Genomic DNA, 24,080 nt, shown 5'->3' on the forward strand with positions numbered 1-24,080 from the left:
GATATTTTCATTGGGTATTTTCTTTTATCCTGGAATATTCCCTGTAAATGTAGAGATGTTTGTATAGGAAAATTCCAATAGATCAGCAGATTCTTAAAATACTCAGACAGTCTGTCTGCACCAACAACAATGTCACATTCAAAGTCACTTAAGTCACTTAAATCTCCTTTCTTCCCTATTCTGATACTTGGTTTGAGCATTGTCACCATGTCTCCATGTCTTCTTGCTTTCTTTGAGCTTTCGCCATGTCTACCTGGTATGCCTAACAAAGTGGCTTGTGAGTGTACTTGTAGCTTGAGTAGGTGACAAAAATCAAATTCATTATTGTGGGGTTTAGATATAGGCAGCGTCTGTCGCACTGAACACAATGGCTAATTGTACAAAGATTGTTGTGGGTATTACCTGTTGGTTTAGTATTTGGAGCTGGTATTTGGGCTAGAAAAATGGAAAGACAATGACAACAATATAAAAACATATTTATATTAAAGAAACATGTTAAATTTTAAATACATATTCTTAACATACAGTTATGACTTAATTTTTCTTGCCCAACAGGTACCAAAAGTACGAGGACTTAAATACATAGTAATGATATTACTTTCCTGCCAGTTTGAAGGTTCTTCTGCATCTGTACATTGCCAGACTGTAGCATAATGGCCTTGGCATCAGCATCAGCTCAAGCACCATGATAGATATTTAGAAATTCAGATCTACTCAGTCCATTCCTGAGATATGTATTCGAGCACTAGAACCAGCTAAAGGAGGCTCAGCACAGGGAAGTAAATATCATCATCTGTCACTAATAGCAGCCTCAAGCTCCAAACCATAAAACTAGTAGTGTTAATGCTTACAAACTCAGTCTAATCTTTACTACCGTATTTTCACGACCATAAGGCGCACTTAAAAGTCTTAGATTTTCTTCAAAAAGTGCGGCGCGCCCTATGTGTTGTAAGGAGGACGTAGTAGAGAACACCATGAGAACGTTAAAGGGTGAAGTGTGGGCGTTGATCGTATATACCGGGACAATCGCACATACCTGTATAAAAGAACAGGTATGTGCATTATGCAGGACATCGTTGTTTTAACAACCCTGAAAATGGCAAAGAGACACGCTTACGAAGCACAGTTTAAACTGAAGGCCATCAGCTACGCGGAGGAACATGGAAATCGAGCAGCGGCGAGAGAATTTAAGATAAACGAATCGATGGTTCGCAAATGGAGGAAGCTGGAAAACAAGCTCCGGCAGGTCAAGAAAACGCAGCTGAGTTTCCGCGGACATAAGGCGAGGTGGCCCGAGTTGGAGGAAAGACTCGAGCGGTGGATCATCGAGCAAAGAGCGAGCGGGAGAAGCGTTTCGATGGTCACCATTCGGCTAAAAGCAGTTTCACTAGCTGAAGAGATGAACATTGAACATTTCCAAGGAGGTCCGTCTTGGTGCTTTCGTTTTATGAAACGGTGCCATTTTTCCATCCGGACCAGGACTACGATAGCGCAGCAACTTCCAGCGGATTATAAGGAAAAGCTGGCCATCTTCCGCTCCTACTGCAGCAAACACATCGGCGACAAAAACATCCAGCCCAGCCACATCACAAACATGGACGAGGTCCCGCTCACTTTTGACATCCCGGTGAGTCACACTGTGGAGAAGAAGGGGACCAGCACGGTAGCGATACGCACAACGGGGTATGAAAAGTCTTCTTTTACTGTTGTGCTTGGCTGCCATGCTAATGGACAGAAACTGCCGCCTATGGTGATTTTTAAGCGAAAGACTTTGCCTAAAGAGAAGTTTCCAGCAGAAATCATCATTAAGGCAAATGAAAAGGGCTGGATGGATAAAAGAGTGGCTGAGGGAGGTGTATGTAAGGAGACCAGGTGGTTTTTTCCACGCATCACCATCGCTGTTGATCTGTGACTCTATGCGTGCCCATCTCACAGCCGATGTGAAAAAACTTGTGAAGCAAATGAACTGTGAGCTTGCTGTCATTCCGGGAGGCCTGACAAAGGAACTCCAACCGCTGGACATCGGTGTGAACCGCCCGTTCAAAGTAAGGCTGCGAGCGGCCTGGGAGCGATGGATGACCGGTGGAGACCACAGTTTCACTAAGAGTGGAAGGCAGCGCCGGGCGAGTTACGCCACAATTTGCCAATGGATTGTAGATGCTTGGGCTAACATGTCTGCTGGCACTGTTGTTTGAGCTTTCGCAAAAGCCGGCATCGTTTCCGAGGAGCCGCACGGCACAAAAAGTGACTCTGACTGTGAAGACAGTGAACCTGGCATGTTTAATGGAGATTTAGCGCAGCTGTTCAATTCAGACACAGAGGATGAGGACTTCGATGGGTTTAATTGATGATAAAAATGTGAGTACCAAACTTTGTTTTGCTCCTGCTTTATTTTTAAATACGCACACTTGTATGCTTGTGTGTTGTTGATGATGACGGTTATTGGTAATAAAAATGTGAGTACCAAACTCAGTTTTGCTCCTGCTTTATTTTTAAATATGCACACTTGTATGCTTGTGTGTTGTTGATGATGACGATTACCGGCAATAGAAATGTGAGTAAGGTACCGAATTCACGTTTGCTCCCGCTTTATTTTTAAATACGCATACGGTACTTGTATGCGCCCTATGGTCCAGTGCGCCTTATGTGTGTGTTAAATACAGTAAGGGCACACATAACTGAGACTGCGCCTTTTAGCACAGTGCGCCTTATGGTCGTGAAAATACGGTAGTTAGAATAGTTTGCTTGCTGTTTTTGTTAGCTACTTAAGTGAAATCCAACAATACCAGAATTATTGACCATGCATTCACCTATATATCCAGGGACATGAACTCAAACTATCAGTAACATTAAAGAGGATCCACCTGAAAACACATCAACTAATTAAAAAAATCTAAAGGATCTAAAAGTAGGTTCTACTCTTGTTAAAACAGCAGTTTGAAAGTATATATAATGTCTCAAATACATTTTTGTAGTATGAAATAATTGTGCCATAACTTTTTGAAACTGTTAAATAGTAGCCAATAGGCATAGCTTCACTTACCATCACAGAGAAACCTTAAGAAAAGAAAAATGCACAGAACAAATACATCCATGGCTCTATGTGGTGTTGTAACACTTGAGAGTAAGGATTCCACATAAACATGCCCTCATACAGATACAGACGAGCTTTTCAAGCAAGAGCAATCCTATTGTTTGCTAGAAAAAAAACAATTACCTTCCTTATCCGTATCATGTTACAGGTTTTGTGTTATTTGTTTTTCCTTTGTTTGGGTTGGTGTTCCTGCTGTACTGCAGGTGGTTAATGGGTTGTACCTTAAAAATGTACACGTAAACTTGGGACCAAATGGCTGCACACAAAGAAACACAAATGTCCTTACAGTCCACTTTTATTAGAGTAGTAAGTTCATCAGAAACCTTCAACAATGCAGGAAGCCAAAAACACCTTATGAAATGTGATCATTCACCACATACTTTTTAAATTTTTTATATTATCCAATGAGAATAATAGCTCAATTTACATGTAGAGTACAATGATTATATCAAATATATGTAGAAATAATAAGAAAAAGATAGGTATCTAAACATTCATGAAAAAATAGATATGCTGATATTCAGAAAACATAGCCCTAAAAAGCTAGGTAAAGACAACACTTGCTGGCTAACGAAGAAAAGCCAAAATCATTACACTCATCTGTTCTTTTTTATCCATATGGAGTTTTATGTAACTGATAGAGATTAAACTCATCCACATTCAAAGACAGTGTTTCATCTGGCATTCACACTCTCCAGCTCTCTCCAAACTCTTTAGTGCTTCTGGCTATGGTACCATCTGGCTTCATCCTGTCATTTTTTCTCTGAGCATCAAAGTTTCCACACAGGCCTCCCACCTTCCTTTTATAAATGTGTGGTAGAGTAATCTCTGCAGAATAAATATGAGCGTTTAATACATTGTATGAATATGGGAAACGATAAATTATTTATTAGCTTAAAGTGGAATGACACATTAAATAAATTACATCATCTGCTTTTGATATTGTACACTGGCTACCTGCTGAATGGTGTCCATTAAATGCCACTGACAAGCCAAAATCAGTTTGTAGGTAGATATGAGAGGAACGCTTCCAGATCTTTAGACCACCAGTCACTGAGACGGGCATTTCCGTAGGTTTTCCATCCACCTGAAGAGGAAAAAAAATCTCTCAGTGCAATTTAAGATAACTGAAGTATATGTAGATGTCAATTCTGCTGTTCATTCCTGTATGATTATGTTTGTTGTATGAAGAGAAACATACATTTTTGTTGTGGAAAGCTTGAGTATTAGCTGAAGTCTTTCCTATATTATCAAATACGTACAAGTTATTGAGATTCTATTAGCTTTCAGTGCGTAATAGCTAATGTTAGCATGCTAGTGTGATACAATCACAAGCAAAGTACATTATAACGCTTACAGTCTTATACTTGCTTAGTTTTAGTTCCGTACCCTTGCAAATTGAGATTCATAGGATTATATTACTCGCACACAGACACAATAACATCTAGGCACCGGATAAACATGGAATATTGCCATTACTGTTTTTTACACATTGTCTCTCTTCCTCTGTCTTATACCTACAAATGTTAAAGTGAAAAGAAATGCGCTATCACACAGCATAATTTAGCACATATAACATCCTCTCCCTCGCTACAGTTGTAACACCTTGAAGAGAAATGGGAAGAGGAGCTAGTTATTTCCCAGACTGATTTTACAAATGTCTGTGTGTAGGTAGCATCACACTGTGCCACACTGTAAAATGCTAAGAAGTTAATGTGTTAATACATACGATCAGTTTCCGATTCTTCTTGAACTCCACAGTGTGATTGTACACTCTGATCTTAAGCTCTTGTAATCTGTGGTGCTCGTCATGTTCTTTGCTGTCATCGTAATCATCATCACCTTCCCTGCTCTTCTGCTCTTCTTCACTGCTGCTGTCATTTTCATGCTGACTATCACCGCCCTGATCTAAGACGGGCGTGTTGATGCTTTCAATGTAGATGTCTGGAAGGTTGTTTGGCAAGTTGCTGGTCCTCACCAGCACGTAAGAGTGTTCACCCTCAAAGTCATGCTTCATTTTATCAAATGTTTTATATTCAGGGTCCTTCTTGATCGTACACTCATCGAAGTCTGTCGGGAACAAGAAGAGCAGTTAAATAAATAGGAACAAAAGCATAGTTTAGGTACATTGCAGGCATGTAGACTACCTGTAGACTGGCAGTAATAATTGCCCTTTTCATTTTGAAGGCAGACAGCATTTCCATCACATTCATCTTCATCATCACAGTCAATCTTTCCTATTCCGTCATCCTTCTCACATTCACATTTCTGACTGCAGTGATCTGTGTACCACTGTTCATTGAACTGAAAAGACACAGACAGTCAACATACCACATGACCACAAGCTCATTTTCAAAATTGTCCATATTGTCAATTTGTCTTACTTGGTGTTTGGTGCCATTCTTGTCCACACAGCCACATTGTTCCAGAGGCACACAAATCTTCATTTTCATGACAAAGCCATCATCGCACACACATCCAGGAACACAAACCTCATTGTCACTACAATGTGGTGGGCCATTCAAGAAAAAACAGGTTGGACTACATGCAGGGACACAAGTGGTATAGTGACTATACCGTGGGCAAATTGGTGCTGGGGAAGGAAAGATGTATAGAGTTGGAGAACAGATATATCCTCAGTTATAAACTTCAAATGACAGAAAAACAAAATAAAAAAAGTTTTTGTTATATATTGAAAATGTATTTGTTAATCCCCAAAAAGTTGATTCTGTTCATCTGGATGTATCATTTTCATTGGGAGCAACACTGGATGATTGAGCATGCATCAAGACATGTGCTTGTTATTGTCTTAAGCTTAGAACTGACATACATGCACAAACATAACATGACAGCTACTGTATACATTTTAGGAAACCCAATTCAATGTTTCAATTTGTTTTTATAACTATAGACACGCAAAAAGAACTTACTTGGTACCGTCAGGGTTGTTTGTTGCGGTCTTGCTGTTGTTGTAGATTGCGGTTTATTTGTTGTGGGCTGGGGTCCAACTGTGGTTGATGGTTGTGGCCCAGCTGTTGTTTCCGGCTTTCGTTGGGTTGTGGTTGATGGTTGTGGCCCAGCTGTTGTTTCCGGCTTTAGTTGAGTTGTGGTTGATGGTTGTGGCCCAGTTGTTGTTTCCGGCTTTAGTTGGGTTGTGGTTGATGGTTGTGGCCCAGCTGTTGTTTCCGGCTTTAGTTGAGTTGTGGTTGATGGTTGTGGCCCAGTTGTTGTTTCCGGCTTTAGTTGAGTTGTGGTTGATGGTTGTGGCCCAGTTGTTGTTTCCGGCTTTAGTTGGGTTGTGGTTGATGGTTGTGGCCCAGCTGTTGTTTCCGGCTTTAGTTGAGTTGTGGTTGATGGTTGTGGCCCAGCTGTTGTTTCCGGCTTTAGTTGAGTTGTGGTTGATGGTTGTGGCCCAGCTGTTGTTTCCGGCTTTAGTTGAGTTGTGGTTGATGGCTGTGGCCCAGCTGTTGTTTCCGGCTTTAGTTGAGTTGTGGTTGATGGCTGTGGCCCAGCTGTTGTTTCCGGCTTTAGTTGAGTTGTGGTTGATGGCTGTGGCCCAGCTGTTGTTTCCGGCTTTAGTTGAGTTGTGGTTGATGGTTGTGGCCCAGCTGTTGTTTCCGGCTTTAGTTGAGTTGTGGTTGATGGTTGTGGCCCAGCTGTTGTTTCCGGCTTTGACTGAGTTGTAGTTGTTGTTGGATTGACCAGTTCTGTAACAATATTTCACAGTCCGGTCTGTCATTTAGATTGTCAGATAGTGTTTGGACTGCACAAAATATAGTTAGGACATTAGGATTACCTGCACAGCGCCCATGATAAAGTGACACATCATCTACTGCCACATCAGACTGAGTATTCGAACCTCTTCGTCCTTCAAATATAATCTAAAAGTAAAGCGGTTACTGTTACATGGCACTATACTTGTGATGGTATACAGAGTGATTAGGTTACACTTAAATTAAAAGTATTGGACTGTTATTTATTTGCAGTGCAGTTTTCCAACATCAGATAGGTCTAATAAAGAAATGTCTCTGATAGGTAACACACCTGGAAAGTGTCTGTTGCTGTAATGTCCACCTGAGCCAGGTGCCACATATTTCCTTGGTCATTCTGCTTCCTCCAAATCTGATTGGCTATTCTGTTTTGGAGCAGGTAAACATGGAGGCCCATTGTATCTGCTGAGCCGTACATATGGTACCAGAACTGCAGACACTGAGGTCCAGAGTCAGAGCACTCAGAGCTGATGAAACGCGCTGTGTCTCCATATGATGCACTGTTGGCGTCAATGTAAAGATAGTGGCCACCTGAATAGGGACATACATTTTTAGACAATAATATTGAGAATGATTCAGTAAATTACACATGTTCAAGTCATTTACATGGTTAAAACTGCTTGTTAAATTTCTTTGCATCGACATTTTTAACATTAAACTGAAAAAAGGGAAAAAAGAAAACTAGAATAAAACAAAAATAAAGAAATAACTAACGATCAAATGGTTTTAACAATGCAACTATGGTTAATATTAAACAGAAAATTTGTGTGTGGTTTACTTATTTTTTTTCCTGGAAAAATAACTGTTTCTGGCTTGTGAAAGCTAATTACCTCCTGTGGTGTGATCTGAAGATGGTCCAGTATTGATCGTAGGAGTGGAGCCACTCTGTCTTGTCCAATCAAAAGCATCAGTTATCATCTGATTCCACTGACATAAATCTTGCTCAAAATCACAGTGCATCTGGCATGCTGTTAAAAAAGAGAAAGAAATATGATTACATCATTGATACAGTAATTTTAGATATTACGTAATGGATTTGTAAACCAGAATAAACTAGAATGGGAAACAAGAGCTGCTGTAAAATTATTACTATACCTGGCTGCAGAGGTGGCCGGCTATCTGGAGCTTCAGTAACATTGTTCTTATTAATTAGGTTGGTTGTTTCCTCCACTACGGGAGGGACAGTGATATTTATTATCGGTGGTTGGAAGGTAGCAGTGAGCATAGGAGGCTGTGGAGCTGCAGTGGTTTGGACAGGGACTCTTGGGGGCGCTGTGGTATTAAGATCAGGTCTAGCTGATTGTGTTGTAATTCCACCTACCAGATCTGCAACAGTATAAAAATGTTATTAAGTGTCTGCATAGAAAGTTGGAAACAGCTTTTCAAACCTGGTAAAGTATATTTTGTTTTTTATATGCTTCTTACCTGAGCAGCGGCCGTGATAAAGCTTCAAATCATCTATGGCCACATCTGACTCATCATTGGATCCTCTGCGCCCCTCAATAATGATCTAAATGATAAAATTAAATTGAATGATACATTTGCAGGATAATTTTTATAACTAGAAAGCAGGCCACACTCCATGGTTTGAAATAGGTCACCTGAAAAGGTGTGGTTGGTTCAATGTCCACTTGAGCCAGGTGCCACATATTTCCTTGGTCATTCTGCTTCCTCCAAACCTGATTGGCTATTCTGTTTTGGAGCAGGTAAACATGGAGGCCCATTGTATCTGCTGAGCCATACATATGGTACCAGAACTGCAGACACTGAGGTCCAGAGTCAGAGCACTCAGAGCTGATGAGACGAGCTGTGTCTCCATACGATGCACTGTTGGCTTCAATGTAAAGATAGTGGCCACCTGAACGGGGACATACAATCAGTAAGTTAAAGATATGCTTTTAGGCAATAACACTGAGAATAAATAAGTACAGAAGTTAATTTACAAGCCATTTGCACTTGTTGCTAAAACTGCCTCAAAGTTTTTCATACTGAATGGAAAAAACAAAAACAAAAAAAACAAATCACCAAACTGGCTTTAATGGTGTTACTGTTTTATTCGGGAAGTTTAACACTATATAACCTCAGTATATTAACTTTATTTTCCCTATGTCAGAAAGCTAATTACCTCCTGTGGTGTGATCTGTAGAAGGTCCTGTATTGATAGTAGGAGTGGAGCCACTGTTTCTTGTCCAATCAAAAGCATCTGTGATCAACTGATTCCACTGACATAAATCTTGCTCAAAATTACAGTGGAATTGGCACACTGTTCAAAAAAGAAAAATATGATTATATAAGACATAGAATAATTCTAGACATAAAATATCCATCCATCCATTCTCTTCCTCTTATCCTTATCAGGGGTGGGGAACTGGAGCCTAACTGAGCTTCCATTGGGTGAGAAGCAGGGTACACACTGGACAGGTCACCATTATATTGCAGGGCTAATACAGACAGACAACCATTTGCACTCACATTCACACCTATAGGAAATTTACAATCAACAATTAACCTAACCCCACTAACTGCATGTCTTTGGGCTGTAGAAAGAAGCCACAGTACCCCGAGAGAACCCACACAAACATGGGGAGAACATGCAAACTGCACACAGAAAGGTGTGTTGGAGTAAAACTCATGACTTTTATGTAGTGAGTCAACGGTGCTAACCACCACCCCACACTGCTGCACAAATAATGGATGTGTAAACCAGAGGTGGGACCAAGTCATTGTTTTGCAAGTCTCAAGTAAGTCTCAAGTCTTTATCCTCAAGTCACAAGTCAAGTCTCAAGTAATGTCAGGCAAGTCAGAGTCAAGTCTCAAGTCACTGGTTTAAAAGTCCGAGTAAAGTCACAAGTCTGAAACTTTGAATTTCAAGTCCTTTCGAGTCTTTCAAAAAAAATAAAATAAATAAAAGAATGTTGCAGTTATATGCTAAATGTAAATATTAGACCATGTGATTTTTAAATCTCTGTTTTTCTCAACACATGACAAAATAGTGAACTTAGAAAATATACACAAATTGTGAAATTGCACCTCTATAAAATGCAGCTCAATTAAACTTAGCTCCAAGAATAATTTTCACAGACTGTTCTGAGATAAGCTGCATGTTATTCTTGGATGCGCTTGTAGGACCGGCTTTAAAATAGCATGACAAAAATATCATACACATTAAAGCTAGTTGACATCACAAAGTTAGATGAAGTCAGCTATCTCATCGTAGCAAAAGAGAAGCACCACCTACCGTTCTTTATGCAACTTCAACTGTCGGACAAAGTTGGAAGTTGTTCCATCTCTGTCCGTGATTCTCTTCTTGCATATTTTGCATATTACATTTCGTTTTTTTTGTTGACTACTTCATAGTTTATGTACCTGAAAAAAATAACTCCTTGCAGCATTTTTGAGCGTTTTTTTTTCTTCTTAAAAAACTCTGGTTAATTTGATTGACTGTGCTACAGCTCACGCACACATACGTACGGAGTGTGGTTGGAATAAATGAATGAATTAATTGAATTAAAGGTGCACACTTTCTATATAATATGTGTGTTAAATTTTAGATTTGGGGTGAAATATCAAGTCTTTTCAAGTAAACCGGTTCAAGTCCAATTCAAGTCCCAGGTCACTGGTGTAAAAGTCCAAGTCAAGTCACAAGTCTTAGAACATTTTTTCAAGTCAAGTCTAAAGTCATAAAATTAATGACTCAAGTCTGACTGGAGTCCAAGTCATGTGACTCGAGTCCACACCTCTGGTGTAAACTATTATCTGTTAGAGTATAAATGGGACATTGAAGTGTTACTGTGAAATTATTACTATACCTGGCTGCAGAGGTGGCCGGCTATCTGGAGCTTCAGTAACATTGTTCTTATTAATTAAGTTGGTTGTTTCCTCCACTACGGGAGGGGCAGTGATATTTATTATCGCTGGTTGGAAGGTAGCAGTGAGCATAGGAGGCTGTGGAGCTGCAGTGGTTTGGACAGGGACTCTTGGGGGCGCTGTGGTATTAAGATCAGGTCTTGCTGATTGTGTTGTAATTCCACCTACCAGATCTGCAACAGTTTAAAAATGTTATTAAGTGTCTGCATAGAAAGTGAGAAACACCTTTCCAAACCAATAATGGTATGTTATGATATATAAACCTTTTACCTAAGCAGCGGCCGTGATAAAGCTTCAAATCATCTATGGCCACATCTGACTCATCATTGGATCCTCTGCGCCCCTCAATAATGATCTAAATGATAAAATTAAATTGAATGATACATTTGCAGGATAATTTTTTATAACTAGAAAGCAGGCCACACTCCATGGTTTGAAATAGGTCACCTGAAAAGGTGTGGTTGGTTCAATGTCCACTTGAGCCAGGTGCCACATATTTCCTTGGTCATTCTGCTTCCTCCAAACCTGATTGGCTATTCTGTTTTGGAGCAGGTAAACATGGAGGCCCATTGTATCTGCTGAGCCATACATATGGTACCAGAACTGCAGACACTGAGGTCCAGAGTCAGAGCACTCAGAGCTGATGAGACGAGCTGTGTCTCCATACGATGCACTGTTGGCTTCAATGTAAAGATAGTGGCCATCTAGAAAAGGTGATTGAAAACATTAAAGATATAATAATATAAGGAATAAGTCCACCTTTAGATGTATTATGGTTTTATTAACTGTCAGTGTAAATTTTACATCAAATCTTACCACCAGTGTGGTCAGCAGAGGGGCCCGTCATTAAAGTGGGGGTAGAACCTCTTTGCCAGGTCCAGTCAAAAGCATCCGTAATCGTCTGGTCCCAGCTACAAAGGTTGCTATCAAAGTTACAGTCAAGATTGCAGACTAAAGGGAAACATTTGGAGAAAAAAAATAGCATGAGTCATGAGATACTTGCTAAACTTCCTAAAAGTGAACCCTAGTTACCATTAGAATCTGCACACTCAGTACATGAACAAGATGTAAATGTTAATTTTTAACTTAACATAAGGTTTTATGATGCAGAAACACATGACTTGTAAAATATAACTTCCTGTGTATTTACTTTGGTGTAAGGGGAGCATTTCTGTAGTTGTAGAAGGCTTAGTTCCACTTCCCAGGGCTGGAAAGCTACCTAAATAAAAACAACACTGACTTTTGGTAAACTCTGTCACATCAGTTATGCTAAAGAAGTTTATATCTTAAATGATTTACTTTCCAAACTGTTTACAACAGTATTGCATAGTTCCATGTTTATTAAGCACCTACAGTTTGCTTTGCCTTTGTTACCTGAACATGAGCCAAAATGGACAGATATGTCATCTATGGCCACATCTGACTGATAATTAGAGCCTCGAATTCCTTCTATTATAATCTGAAAGGCATAAGAAGAAAATAGAATTCTAAATTAGGATATCAAGTCTTGATTTCCAGCAAGCCCTTCATACATTTCTTATGTTCATGTATTGTCAAACTCACTTGGAATGGACCAGACACTTTGACATCAGCTCTTCCCAGATGCCATTCAGGTCCCTGGTTGTCCATCATGGACCAGAGCTTTGTTGTTTTACTGTCTTTCAGCAGGTAGATATTAAGAGCCATGGCTGTGGCTGAACCATACATATGGTACCAGAAATACAGGCAGAGTGGTCCGTTAAAATTACACGCCGAGCTCATCAAACGGGCAGAGTCTCCATGAGTTACACTGTCTCCCTCAAGGTACATGTAGAAACCAGCTATGGAAAAGTTGAATAGTACACATTAAGTATAAACAATGTTATGAAACCAACCAAAATAGACCCCAACCTCTAAAAAGGAAAAACAACAGAAGTAACAGACTGGTTTTACCTCCAGTGGTGTGGTCTTGGTTTGGACCTGTTAAATTTGTTGGTGTGGGTCCAGAGTGTTTTGTCCAATCAAAAGTGTCCTGCATAAGCTGCTCCCACCCACACAGATCTTTTTCAAAATTGCAGTTCAAGGGACAAACTATAGAAAGCAAAATGTAAATAATGGATGAAAGAAACAAACAATGGAAATGCTGATTTATGAGTTAATAATAATTTCTGAGATACAGTGCTTTTAAACTTTGAAAAAACTTTAATATCCCATCTAATGTGTCGAAGGTTATACCTCAGGTCAGCAAAAGAACTAAAATATATTTACACTTCTATTAAATATTGGCACATATAAAGCAAGCAAGGTTATTAGCTAAGCTAATATTTGTTTTGAAATGATTATTTGTAAACTGTATCACGTCACTTATTTAAACTAGTCCTCGATAAACTTTCTAAACTGTGAATGCTCTTACAAGTTTGATCTGGTGTTGGAGAAGCAGTTGTTGGAGGAGCTGTTGAGGTAGAAAGGCCTTCTGAAATTGGATGAAAACACACACAGTTAACACAACCTATCTAGACATCCTACTGTATATTTACTTGTATGATAATAACAGTGTCATCCTCATATTTGATGCAAATACCCACCACAGGCTGTGCCAGTCTGCCAATTTGGAAGTTCAACTCCTGAAACCTGGCATGCTGTTGCATAGGACTTCAGAGATTCACAGAGTGTGTGTTGGTCGCCGCTCGTAGCACAGTAGTCATACACACAACTATTGAGGTAAATGCTTGGGTGAATGTGTTCATGACAGGGCATGAAAACACTGCCAAACAGCACTGAACACTCATTGTAGGCTGTATCCCTCTCATCCTTGTCACAGAGTCTTGGATTGTTTGGACGAGCTAAACATCTGAGAAAATTTAGACAAACAGAGATTAGTTACTTCTAGATTATACTGTACATGGACGTAACTTTGTGCTGAACATTGAGGGGGTCAAGACCTCTATCTAAATAAATAAATAAATCTGGGTAAACTCCCAGATGATTAAACATGCAACTATCTTGCTGGTAATAACCGAAATGGATAAAGAAAATCAACAGCCTATCTATGCAAGATAATTCATAATTTTATTGGGGGGGGTAATATTAGCTGGGTCTGATTATTGGGAGGGGGGTCATAACCCCCCTAGAAATTACGCCCCTGATACTGTATAAAACATGTTGATGTAATTTTAAATAAATTACGATGCATAAAGAAAAATATATGCTAGTGTGTGAGTTTAGTACATTGGCTAGCCAAGGCGCCAGGTTGTATTCACTCAAAAAAACAACTTTTCACCCTTAATATGCATGATGCGACCATTCTGAGTAAAAAGAAGCTGAAAGATATAAAATCAAAGGTTTATTTATTCAAATACTCAATCTTCAAGGAAAACGTGCTTTGTATAAACTGAATATATACAAATCAAGTAAATTTAATTTGACCAGATTCATTTCAACATTTTACATGGAACACTTACATAATACATAATTTAATTAAAGTCAGCAGTTTTTGAAGAAATACGTGCTCCCTGCAGTTGTCTGACAAGCTGAGCAGATTTTTAGATGTTGGCTTGAAATAAAATACCTCCCTCTGTTGTGCCTGAACTGCAAATCCTGCATGTGTGTCTATTTCATGATTTGCCGTGATAGCAGGTTGGGTTATTACGTTGTGAATGTAATGTAATAACCCCCACCCCGCCACAAAGACACTCAGAACCTGCTTAGATTACTAACATACAACAACAATGCTGGCATGCTCAGGCTCAGCAGGTGATGTTCACTGATTTTACTAAACATGCTATGTTGCTTAATAGTATGAAAGAAAAAGCACAATTCAGGCTCATTGGAGAGTAAACACTGCCACTCTGCTGGCGCTAAAAAATGCAGTCATTTTACTAGCTTTTGTTTTTTTCAATACTATGCTGGTATATTTAGGTACAGAAGTGCCATACTGGTACCCAAATGTTTGCTGTTACTGTGTACAGTATTAAAATAACTCACTCAGAGTTGTTTGGCACCCTCCAGCTGTCACCAAACTCAAACGTTTCTGACACGTTTTGGCCTCCTGGAGTTACAAAGTCATCGTCCTGGTATCCAGAATAAGTGCCACACAGACCACACAGTTCATATTTGTAGTGCTCATCCACCTGCAGAAACAGTCTGTTCTCTCCATCTATGTGCATTTTGAGGCCAAAAGTTGTCTCCAAGATGATATGATTATTCTTCACATACACCCATACTGAGCCATATGTCCCGCTGGTGGAATATGGCAGTTGGACTTGCTTATAACTGACCTAAAGAAAGGACAGTCTTTTAATAATTGAACTTATTTTGCATGTTGTTTTACATAAAGTAGAGATAATATTTTCTTGAAATAGTTAGTTAGGTTAGTGCTACCAGTGACCTACTAACTAACTAAAGTATAGCCCTTTAGCTTGCTTAAGTTCCAGGTTGTAAACAGCTGACTTCCTCTAACGATCTGACACAACAGTAACTGACCTCTAAAAACGTGTGAAAGTCATCTGCCACTGTCATTAATGAATTACAGGAGATAATGCAGAACAAAAGAAGTCCTTGTGCAGTAAAATGTAAGCTGTAACTAATCCCAGATCACTGTTCTTGAAAACAGCCCTGTTGAATTTAAAGGTGAAGAAATGTTTTCAATGGTGTTAAAGAGAGAATTGCTTTCTTACATAGACCTCTCCGCTTTGATTCAAGATGAGATACAGATCCTCGACTTGGAGAGCCACGGCTTGAAGCTTGGATCTGGTGAAGTTCTGAAGGGGGGGGTGGGTGTTGTGTCCAGATACTGTGAACTGGACTGAGCTTCCTCCACCACATGTGGTGGTCAATATGTAACTGCATCCCCCTTGAAAGTCATATGCCAGACCGTCAAAGGTGATGTAGTGTGGATCACCGTACACACTGCAGGTGGTGGGTTTGAAAAGGAAGCAGCCTTTGACCCCATCTTTAACCTTACAAACTTCATTGTCTGCACATTGCATTTGAGTGCACTGCATATTGTTATTACCCATACACTGACACTGTTGCACACAATCTCCTTCCACCAGTATTTCTCCTTTCTGCAGGCAGAACAGAGTTATGTGAATAAATTACTGTGAAATTGAATATGTGAATAAGAAATTGTGTTGTGTTCATTTACCTCACTTACCTCATAGTGTTTTCCATTATACCAGCACCCGCAGTCTTCTGCTGGGACACACTTTTCCCCACTGAGTTTGAAGCCAGAATCACACTCACATCTTGCCTCACAGCTTCCACAGGAGCCAGCTATATCCAGACTGGAGCACACCTCGGGACAGCCATCAGCACACGAGTTATAGTGGCTGTTCTCACCGCACTGAATGGCTGAGGGGATCCGAGAAAAAGACAGGAAAAAGTGCATGACCTTTACTGTTATCAGTTATTATTTGCCACTGTGCGCTCTATTTTGAAAAGGAGGAAGAAAACAAAAGCAGGATTTAATAACGCAACATACGGCAGATTGTGGAGTTCCTCAACATGGGTACTGCAATGCCAGCTTTATTGCAGATATCAATATAGACCCGTAGCGTCTCACATAGCACGGCTTGGTCACCATGAGTAGAACACATGGCAAACACGCAGCCTCTGATATAGCTGTCTGCCCCTACAACTGATAAGCAGTCAGCAAAGGGACCAGTAGTAGAGAATAAGCCTCCACAGTACAGCTCGCTGGCATACTGTGTCTCCTCCAGTGGGTCACACTGAGGGAATAGAATGGTTTCACAGGAAGAGGCAGTTTTCCCAGTCTGCCAGCTTTCAGCCAAAGCTGTTGCGTTTTGTGAATCGAGGTTCCTAAAGTCATCTTCTTTGAGGTGGTTAAAGTTGCCACACATGCCACAGACTTTATCAGAATAGGTTGATGGGAGGGTGACGTGGACCACACCAGTGCTGTCAAATGAGACTGTAAGACCAAAAGTGGTTGCCAGCACAATAGTGGTAGGGGTGCTCCTGATGTTGACAGTGTCGCTGTTAAGGCTTAGTGGAAGCTTTCTCCAGATCCCATTAATCTGAAAAACAGTGTTAGTTTAGCCTTTTTTACCAGTTGCCATACACAATATGGACTTATTGCATTTAAAAGTTTATATAAAAGAAGGCACTTAGAAGATAGCTGTGCTCATAAAGGCCAATATGACCCATTAGTCCTTTGCCAGTGGCAATAAAATCTGCCCTTTATGCAATTATGGGAATCGCTGGATTTGGTGCTTTACTTGGCTCAGTGGTCATTACTTCATAATGGCGAGGCAAAAGGAAGTGCAGTTGTATGAACAGTAGTTATGGATTATGAAGTTTACAGAGCAGTATAAAACAGAAAATGTGAATACATAATACTATATTTTTATTAGGAAAATAGCTGTTACGAAACAGATATTCGTTCAGTAGTTGACAGTGGCTTTGTTTACAAAATATTGACTTCCTTAGTAATGTAAAATACTCAAATTGTCTTCATATGTATGTGTCAGAAATGTACTCTTCAGTGTTTGTAAATGTTAAAGGCTGGTATAATTAGTAATTAACTGTGCCCTAAATGTCTTCCATACATATAAGTAACTCACCACAACCCGGTCTGTTTGGCTTTTCAGCAGAGACACCCTGTAAATCCTCATGTTAATATTGATCTTCTGGACCTCTGGCAGAGATGTGTTATCATGCTGCTCATTGACCACTTCCACAGCGAACATGGGCAGGGTTTCAGTGGGTGAGCAGGTCTTAGCCAGAACATAAGTGCAGGCGGTCGTAAAACGGAACAATACTCCATCAAAAGTGCTGCCGTCTGCGGGACTGTGTATAGTGCACATCCCAAAGGTAGAAGTCCCATTGGGGCCTCTTCTTTGAGGACCACAGAGTTGGCCTTCAGGGCAGTGAGAGGGAAAGCAGGAGAGCTGGCCAGCAGAACAGAGGCAGCGGGTGGTCTCATCTGTCCATATCTCTGCATTCGATTCACACTGTAGTCCTGTTGGGGTGACCATATTAACAGCTTATCGACACCTATGTAGGATTAATAACATTAAAAAACTGTATTCAGTTTTAATATTGTAGTTCAGAATATTTTCTAAAACATCCTCATCAAAAAATGTCTTTGTGACAATTCTTATGACACGTCTTCTGTTTTTATGTACCGCACAAAGGTTATTATGAATACAGTTCAATCTTTTAATTGATTTGTGGCACTAGAGCTGTTGTTGAGAAGTTTAATTTGGTAAATACTTACCACAGGAGCCTTTTCTTACACCTATCTGTTTAAATGTGATCTCTTTCTCTATGGACAATCCTTGAACCACTTCAAACACAACCTAATATATAAAAAAGGTAATTTATTTAAGGACATGCTATAGAATATTTATATTATGACAGTACAGTTCTAATGTGTGCTGCTATGTTTTATTTTACCCGAGTCCTGGACTCAGTGATGTTCAGGGGCACAAACGCTTGCCTCCATGCATTCTGAGGGAGAGCAGGAGAGGTCCAGAGTTCTACTGAACCAACGCTGTTTTTTAGCAAGACACGAAGTTCAGACCCATTAGCTGCAACTGGGACAAGGTACCAGAACTCTAGACAAGCCTGGCCCTCAATCCCTAGTGGACCACTCTCTGAAACATTCACTGCAAAATCCCCTGGAGGAGAAAAAGACAAAAAAGAAAACTTAATACGCTACATATTTTAAATGCTGATATGTGCTGATAATATATATTTAACAGAAACAGCTCTTCATCTTTGTTCTTGTAATTAAACAAGTACTGCCTTGTACTGAACATTTGCTGTGAAATAGCTGTAGCTGTAGAAGCTGTCTGTTTGTGTTGCTGTAGCTACTAAATTTGAATCTCATGTGTAGGCTCTCTGTTTGAGTGCTCCCAGGAAAACACCAGGTTGTAAAAGAATATAGCCTATTTCAGATCAATTTGTGATAATGTGGTGAGACACGAATACAATCGCAGCCTGTGTGTAGATTAAAACAGAACTGTGGATGGATGTTCCCGATATTTCGCCAAAGGTTGGGACAAAATTAAAGGTTAATTAATTCATTCAACTTATCTCTCAGAGCCAGAGTGAACCCAGAACTGTAAATTGGCTTGATGACTTCAAAAAGCAGTTCAGGCTACTGTTTTCTATTAAATATAATTGTCTTCACCTGCTCCTTTTTCACTCGCCAGCCACTCACAGTTCAGATTGGCATGTCTGTCATCAAAACACTGTATAACGTATTCTAAAGGAAACAAAAAATGAAATACGTCATTATGTACAACATGTTTGATTTGAGTTCTTATCTAAAGCAGGTCAGGTAATTATGAAATTCTTAAAGGTCTTAATAACTGTGCTACATCGTACCTGAATGTGCCCTCCACTCCGGTAAAGTAACTGATAGGAAGTCATTTTCAGCTCTGAAATAGGAAATCAATGACCAATAACCAATGTAACAAAATAAAGGACTGAGTTAAAAACTTGACTAAAAACTTCCTTTGTTTTAATTTAAATAAACTAAACTAAAATATTATTAATCACAGATAAACTAAAAAAATTTAAATGATCTTGAAACCTACCTGCATTGAGTCCCTGTCTGAGTTAGAAAGAGAACAGCCACCGTGACCACCAAATCTGTACGTATGCCTCCAAGCATAGCTGATCCTTTAATAGCAACCTCTCGGCTGCTCTCCTGTTGCTAAAACTCTTTTTCTCTTTGATGAGTTGAAGAATGAATGATGAGCAGTAACTGCTGTTAAGCCTTTTGGTGGAAGCAAAGCTTAAGCGACTGTTTGAATGCGAGCGCAAGCCTGTACTTTATGTCTTGTTCTCAGAATAGAGCTTTGGGTTTAGGTATTTATCCCTTTTATTTGACCACCTGACCAGGTAACCTCAGCCGTGGGAGGAAAAAGAGGACAGCAGGGCATTAAGGCATGAAAGGGGTTGGACTAGCATAAAAATGTTGTAAAGGTGACGACAACCCTACCGCTATTTTGGTAAACAGTGCTAAGTGAGGTCAAGGTTTAGTGTTGCTATGCCATAAAAGGTTCTAGAGCAAGGTAAGTGCACATAGACACACACTTACAAAAACATAAATGAGCCCATAAACTTAAAAAAGAAACAATTAGTTTTAGAAATAACTCTTTAGATAGTGCTGATACATAGTATAGTTTATAAGTGTATTAGAAAACATTGAGGTGATGTGGAAGAATACAATAAATTTAATAAAGCACAGCTTGTATAATAAGCTATTATGTAATTGGACCCAGATAAGCAACATAGCAGAACAAAGTTTCAAAAATGCAACCAAGTAGGACAGGAACCCCGAGTCTAGATGCTGGTTAAGTTGGAGATACAGCTGGAGACACTGATGAGGTTCTCTGAGGGATTAGGTGGAGATGGGGAGAAGGTGGGTCACACAAATGAGAGTCTGAAAAGTGGAATAACAGAATAGCACTGAGATTTAAAACACAGGGAAAAGAGTCAGATTCGCTCTCAGAAGGCACACAAGAAAATTATTGGATCAGCGTGATTGAGAGAAGTTTGAATTGAGCGACTTGAGCCTTTCTCAGCTGTCACAGGCCTGGATTCACCCTGGAACTGTGGCCAGTCCATTACAGAGCTAACACAGAGAGACAATTAGCTACACTCTGCCACATCCACATCTAAAATCTAGATTTGTGTTGTCACACCTCCACTGTTTTGTCTGTTTAAATAGAACTATAGAACTTTATACGTTCATTCCCTCCCCAGATCTGAACGGTAATCACACACAGGTACAAAACAAAACAACTGCACTGAGACGCACTGGAAGAGATGGTCTCTACGCACCTCTTCAGATTTAAAAGGAACTCTAGAGTAGAGATGGACCGGATCGGTCCGATACTGACGTAAATTACTGGATTGGATATCGGAGAGAAATAAAAAATGTAATCTGATCCATTAAAGATAAAAAAAGCACCTCACAAAACTTGCAACATGGTGTAACTCGGCTCATAACCGTAGCACCTTGGAGCAGTGTGCTCACGTGATAGAGCGGCTGTGTGTAGTTGTAATGCTGGTTTTGTTGCAAGGCTACATCTCTGAGAAAGTTTTCCCCAGAGAAGTAAAGCAAGTGTGTAAGTTTATCTCTGAATGTTTGTAAAGCATTCCCACGTTAAGCTTAACAACCGATATATGGAGCGACTGCCTCTTCTTGCTGCTACTTCAATCGTGAAACTGATCAATGATCAGCTGATCTGCTTTTCTGTCGCGAGTCGTCTCTCTTGTTTGTTTTTGGCCCACTTCCCGCCAGAAAGAGGAAACCAGCAGCTGAACAACAGCAGCACGTTTAAGCTTGATAAGCTGTTGTTAGAATTTATTTATTACTTTGTAGACCAGGATCCTTTTCTACATAGCTGACGGCTGGTAACTGTGCAGGGGCGGATCTAGCAAAGTTTAGCCAGGGGCATGAACAGGGAAAAGGGGGCACAAAGACATACTTTTCTTTCTTATTCTCATTTAAAATGTCTAGCTTTTAATAAATAAATGTCTAGCTTTTAATAAATAATTATCTGAATCTTACACCCAAACTTTTAATCTGATGTAAAATATAGAGCTGGACCGATCCAATATTACGTATCGGTATCGGTCCGATACTGACCCAAATTACTGGATCGGATATCAGTGAGAAATAAAAAAAATGTAATCCGATCCATTAAATATCAAAAAAAGCACCTCACAAAACTTGCTACACGGCGTAACTAGGCTCATAACCTAGCACGTAGCAGCAGTATGCATGACCTGATAGAGCGGCTGTGTGTAGTTGTAGCTTCGCTACCAAACCAGCATTTCATCTCCGAGGAAGTTATCCCAGAGAGAAGTAAAGCAAGTGTGTAAGTTCATCTCTGAATGTTTGTAAAGCATTCCAACCGATATATGGAGCGACTGCCTCTCTCTCTCTCTTTCCTGCTGCTACTTCAATGTGAAACTGCTTAATGATCAGCTGATCGGCTTTTCTGTCGAGAGTCTGTCTCTCTTCTTAGTTTTTGGCCCACTTCTCACCAGAAAGAGGAAACTAGCGGTTGAACAACAGCAGCACTATTAAGCTTGATAAGCTGTTGTTAGAATTTATTTAACCTTCCTGCCTTCTTGGGACCTTTTTGTGCCACTGCTATGTGTTAAATGGCTGCCATTTCCACTGTGTTCAGTGGAATATAACCAAACTTGCCACAGGATAGTTTTTACCTGTCAATGTTAATATTCCAGTGTGAATTCCTTAAATCAGCCTAAAATGGCTGAGCAGCAGAAATCCCCACACCCATCACCCTGGGGACCATTTTCTGCCCATTGACTTCCATTATAAACGCTATTTTTCAACCCCAAATTATCATCATATGATTTTATTTTTTCTTCTTTTCTTGGATGTCAATGAAGACTCAGGGCCTTGAAGTTTTAATTTTTAAATTTCAAAAAAAATGCAAAAAAAATAATGGCAGGTCAAAATGTATGTTGGTGCCAATCTTTGGTCCATCTAAAGGCCTACTTATAATGACAATCACATATTACTTCAACTGGTTTTTTGTGGAAATATTTAGTTTCGTTTTTTGGTTTTTGGGGCTTATAACACAGGGCGCTCATGTAATAACACTGGGATTTGAAGGGTTAAAACAACGAAAATATAATTAAAACTTTACATGAATATTTCAGGGAGAAGTAGTTTTACAAGGTTGGCTAATTTAAAGTGGAATAAAATATGGATATATGGTCTTTTTATGGCGTGGCTGAGAATGGTCCCTAGGGTGATGGGTGTGAGTTTTTTAAAGGATGGCAGGAGGGTTAATATTACTTTCTAGATCAGGATCTTTTTCTACGTAGCTGGTAACTGTGCAGGGGTGGATCTAGCAAAGTTTAGCCAGGGGGGCCGATAGGGCATGAACAGGGAAAAGGGGGCACAAAGACATACTTTTCTTTCTTATTCTCATTTAAAATGTCTAGCTTTTAATAAATAATTATCTGAATCTTACACCCAAACTTTTAATCTGATGTAAAATGTATAGAAGTCCATTACTGTATATAGTAACTGTTAAGTCTAACATACCCTAGTAAGCTATACTACTTTTTCCTTTGGGAAGATACCATCTGTGCAGTCTGCAATTCTGTTGAAGAAAGATGCTGAATCTTTTTAATTATTCTTGAAAAATAATTTATTTCTGTGCATTTCCCCCCCTGCATCAAATTTAATTTGATTACATCGATTAAGCATCATGAGGTGGAGGGTGGCTCCCTATTTTTTTTTGCTGGGAGTTTGCAACCCTATTAGTTAGGTTGCTTAATATTTCTGCTAAGTACTCTTTAAAATACCAGAATAGGAAGGATGGAGCAGGTTTAAGTTTATTAGATTGATCAGTGTTGCTGAACTATGAAATATTTTGGGCGCAGTGTATTTTTTACATACAGGTATAACAGAATAGCTTTAGTGTTGTTATTTATTTAAACTTGAGTATAAACGTATACAAAATCCAGCAAGATATTAAAAAAACGTGTTATTGATTAAAAAATATACTATACCTGATTCATATCGGTATCGGCAGATATCCAAATTTATGATATCCGTATCGGACATAAAAAAGTGGTATCGTGCCATCTCTAGTAAAATATATAGAAGTCCATTACTGTATATAGTAACTGTTAAGTCTAATATACCCTAGTAAGCTCTAATACCTTTTCCTTTGGGAAGATACCATCTGTGCAGTCTGCAACTCTGTAGAAGAAAGATGTTGAATCTATTTAACTCATTCACTGCCAGCCATTGGCAGTGAATGAGTTAAACCCATTGACTCATTCACTGCAATTGACGGCTATAGACGTCAATGGCAGTGAATGAGTTAATTATTCCTGAAAAATAATTTATTTCTGTGCATTTTTTCCCCCACACTGCATCAAATTAAAGTTGATTACGTCGATTAATCATCATGAGGTGGAGGGTGGGGGGTGGTTCCCTATTTTTTTTTTTGCTGGGAGTTTGCAACCCTATTAGTTAGGTTGCTTAATATTTCTGCTAAGTACTCTTTAAAATACCAGAATAGGAAGGATTGAGTAGGTTTAAGTTTATTAGATTGATCAGTGTTGCTGAACTATGAAATATTTTGGGTGCAGTGTATTTTTTACATACAAGTGTAACAGAATAGCTTTAGTGTTGTTGTTTATTTAAACTTGAGTATGAACTTATACAAAATGCAGCAAGATATTAAAAAAAACAATTTTATTGATTAAAAAACACTATATGGGATTCATATCGGTATCGGCACATATCCAAATTTATGATATTGATATCAGACATTAAAAAAGTGGTATCGTGCCATCTCTACTATAGAGTGCCTTGTTTATGGCTAGAATTTGATCTG

General features: G+C 39.4%; 1 protein-coding gene across 2 annotated transcripts; it reads right to left on the bottom strand.

The window, feature by feature from the left end:
* Positions 1-3,380: 3,380 nt before the first annotated feature.
* LOC308383695 (uncharacterized protein) lies at positions 3,381-19,706 on the bottom strand. Of its 2 annotated transcripts, XM_080861761.1 has the most exons (33): positions 19,275-19,706; positions 19,063-19,115; positions 18,866-18,940; positions 18,127-18,350; positions 17,948-18,029; positions 17,292-17,689; positions 16,193-16,745; positions 15,866-16,062; positions 15,387-15,776; positions 14,695-14,987; positions 13,296-13,561; positions 13,124-13,183; positions 12,664-12,801; positions 12,295-12,551; positions 12,106-12,190; positions 11,882-11,950; positions 11,548-11,682; positions 11,179-11,435; positions 11,002-11,086; positions 10,674-10,904; positions 8,990-9,127; positions 8,466-8,722; positions 8,290-8,374; positions 7,960-8,190; positions 7,695-7,832; positions 7,139-7,395; positions 6,891-6,975; positions 6,025-6,801; positions 5,479-5,687; positions 5,242-5,398; positions 4,824-5,164; positions 4,052-4,181; positions 3,381-3,922 (listed from the first exon to the last, which is right to left on the bottom strand). In XM_080861761.1, exons 1-33 carry the CDS (start codon positions 19,349-19,351, stop codon positions 3,780-3,782), a joined length of 6,873 nt encoding a protein of 2,290 aa, XP_080717887.1. In that variant the 5' UTR covers positions 19,352-19,706; the 3' UTR covers positions 3,381-3,779. The 2 variants fall into 2 exon arrangements, with proteins under 2 accessions (XP_080717887.1, XP_080717888.1); XM_080861762.1 differs by lacking the exon at positions 11,882-11,950.
* Positions 19,707-24,080: the final 4,374 nt, after the last annotated feature.

The sequence above is a fragment of the Rhamphochromis sp. 'chilingali' genome, assembly GCF_963969265.1.
Source record: "Rhamphochromis sp. 'chilingali' genome assembly, chromosome: 16".
In the NCBI taxonomy this organism is placed as follows: Eukaryota; Metazoa; Chordata; class Actinopteri; order Cichliformes; family Cichlidae; genus Rhamphochromis; species Rhamphochromis sp. 'chilingali'.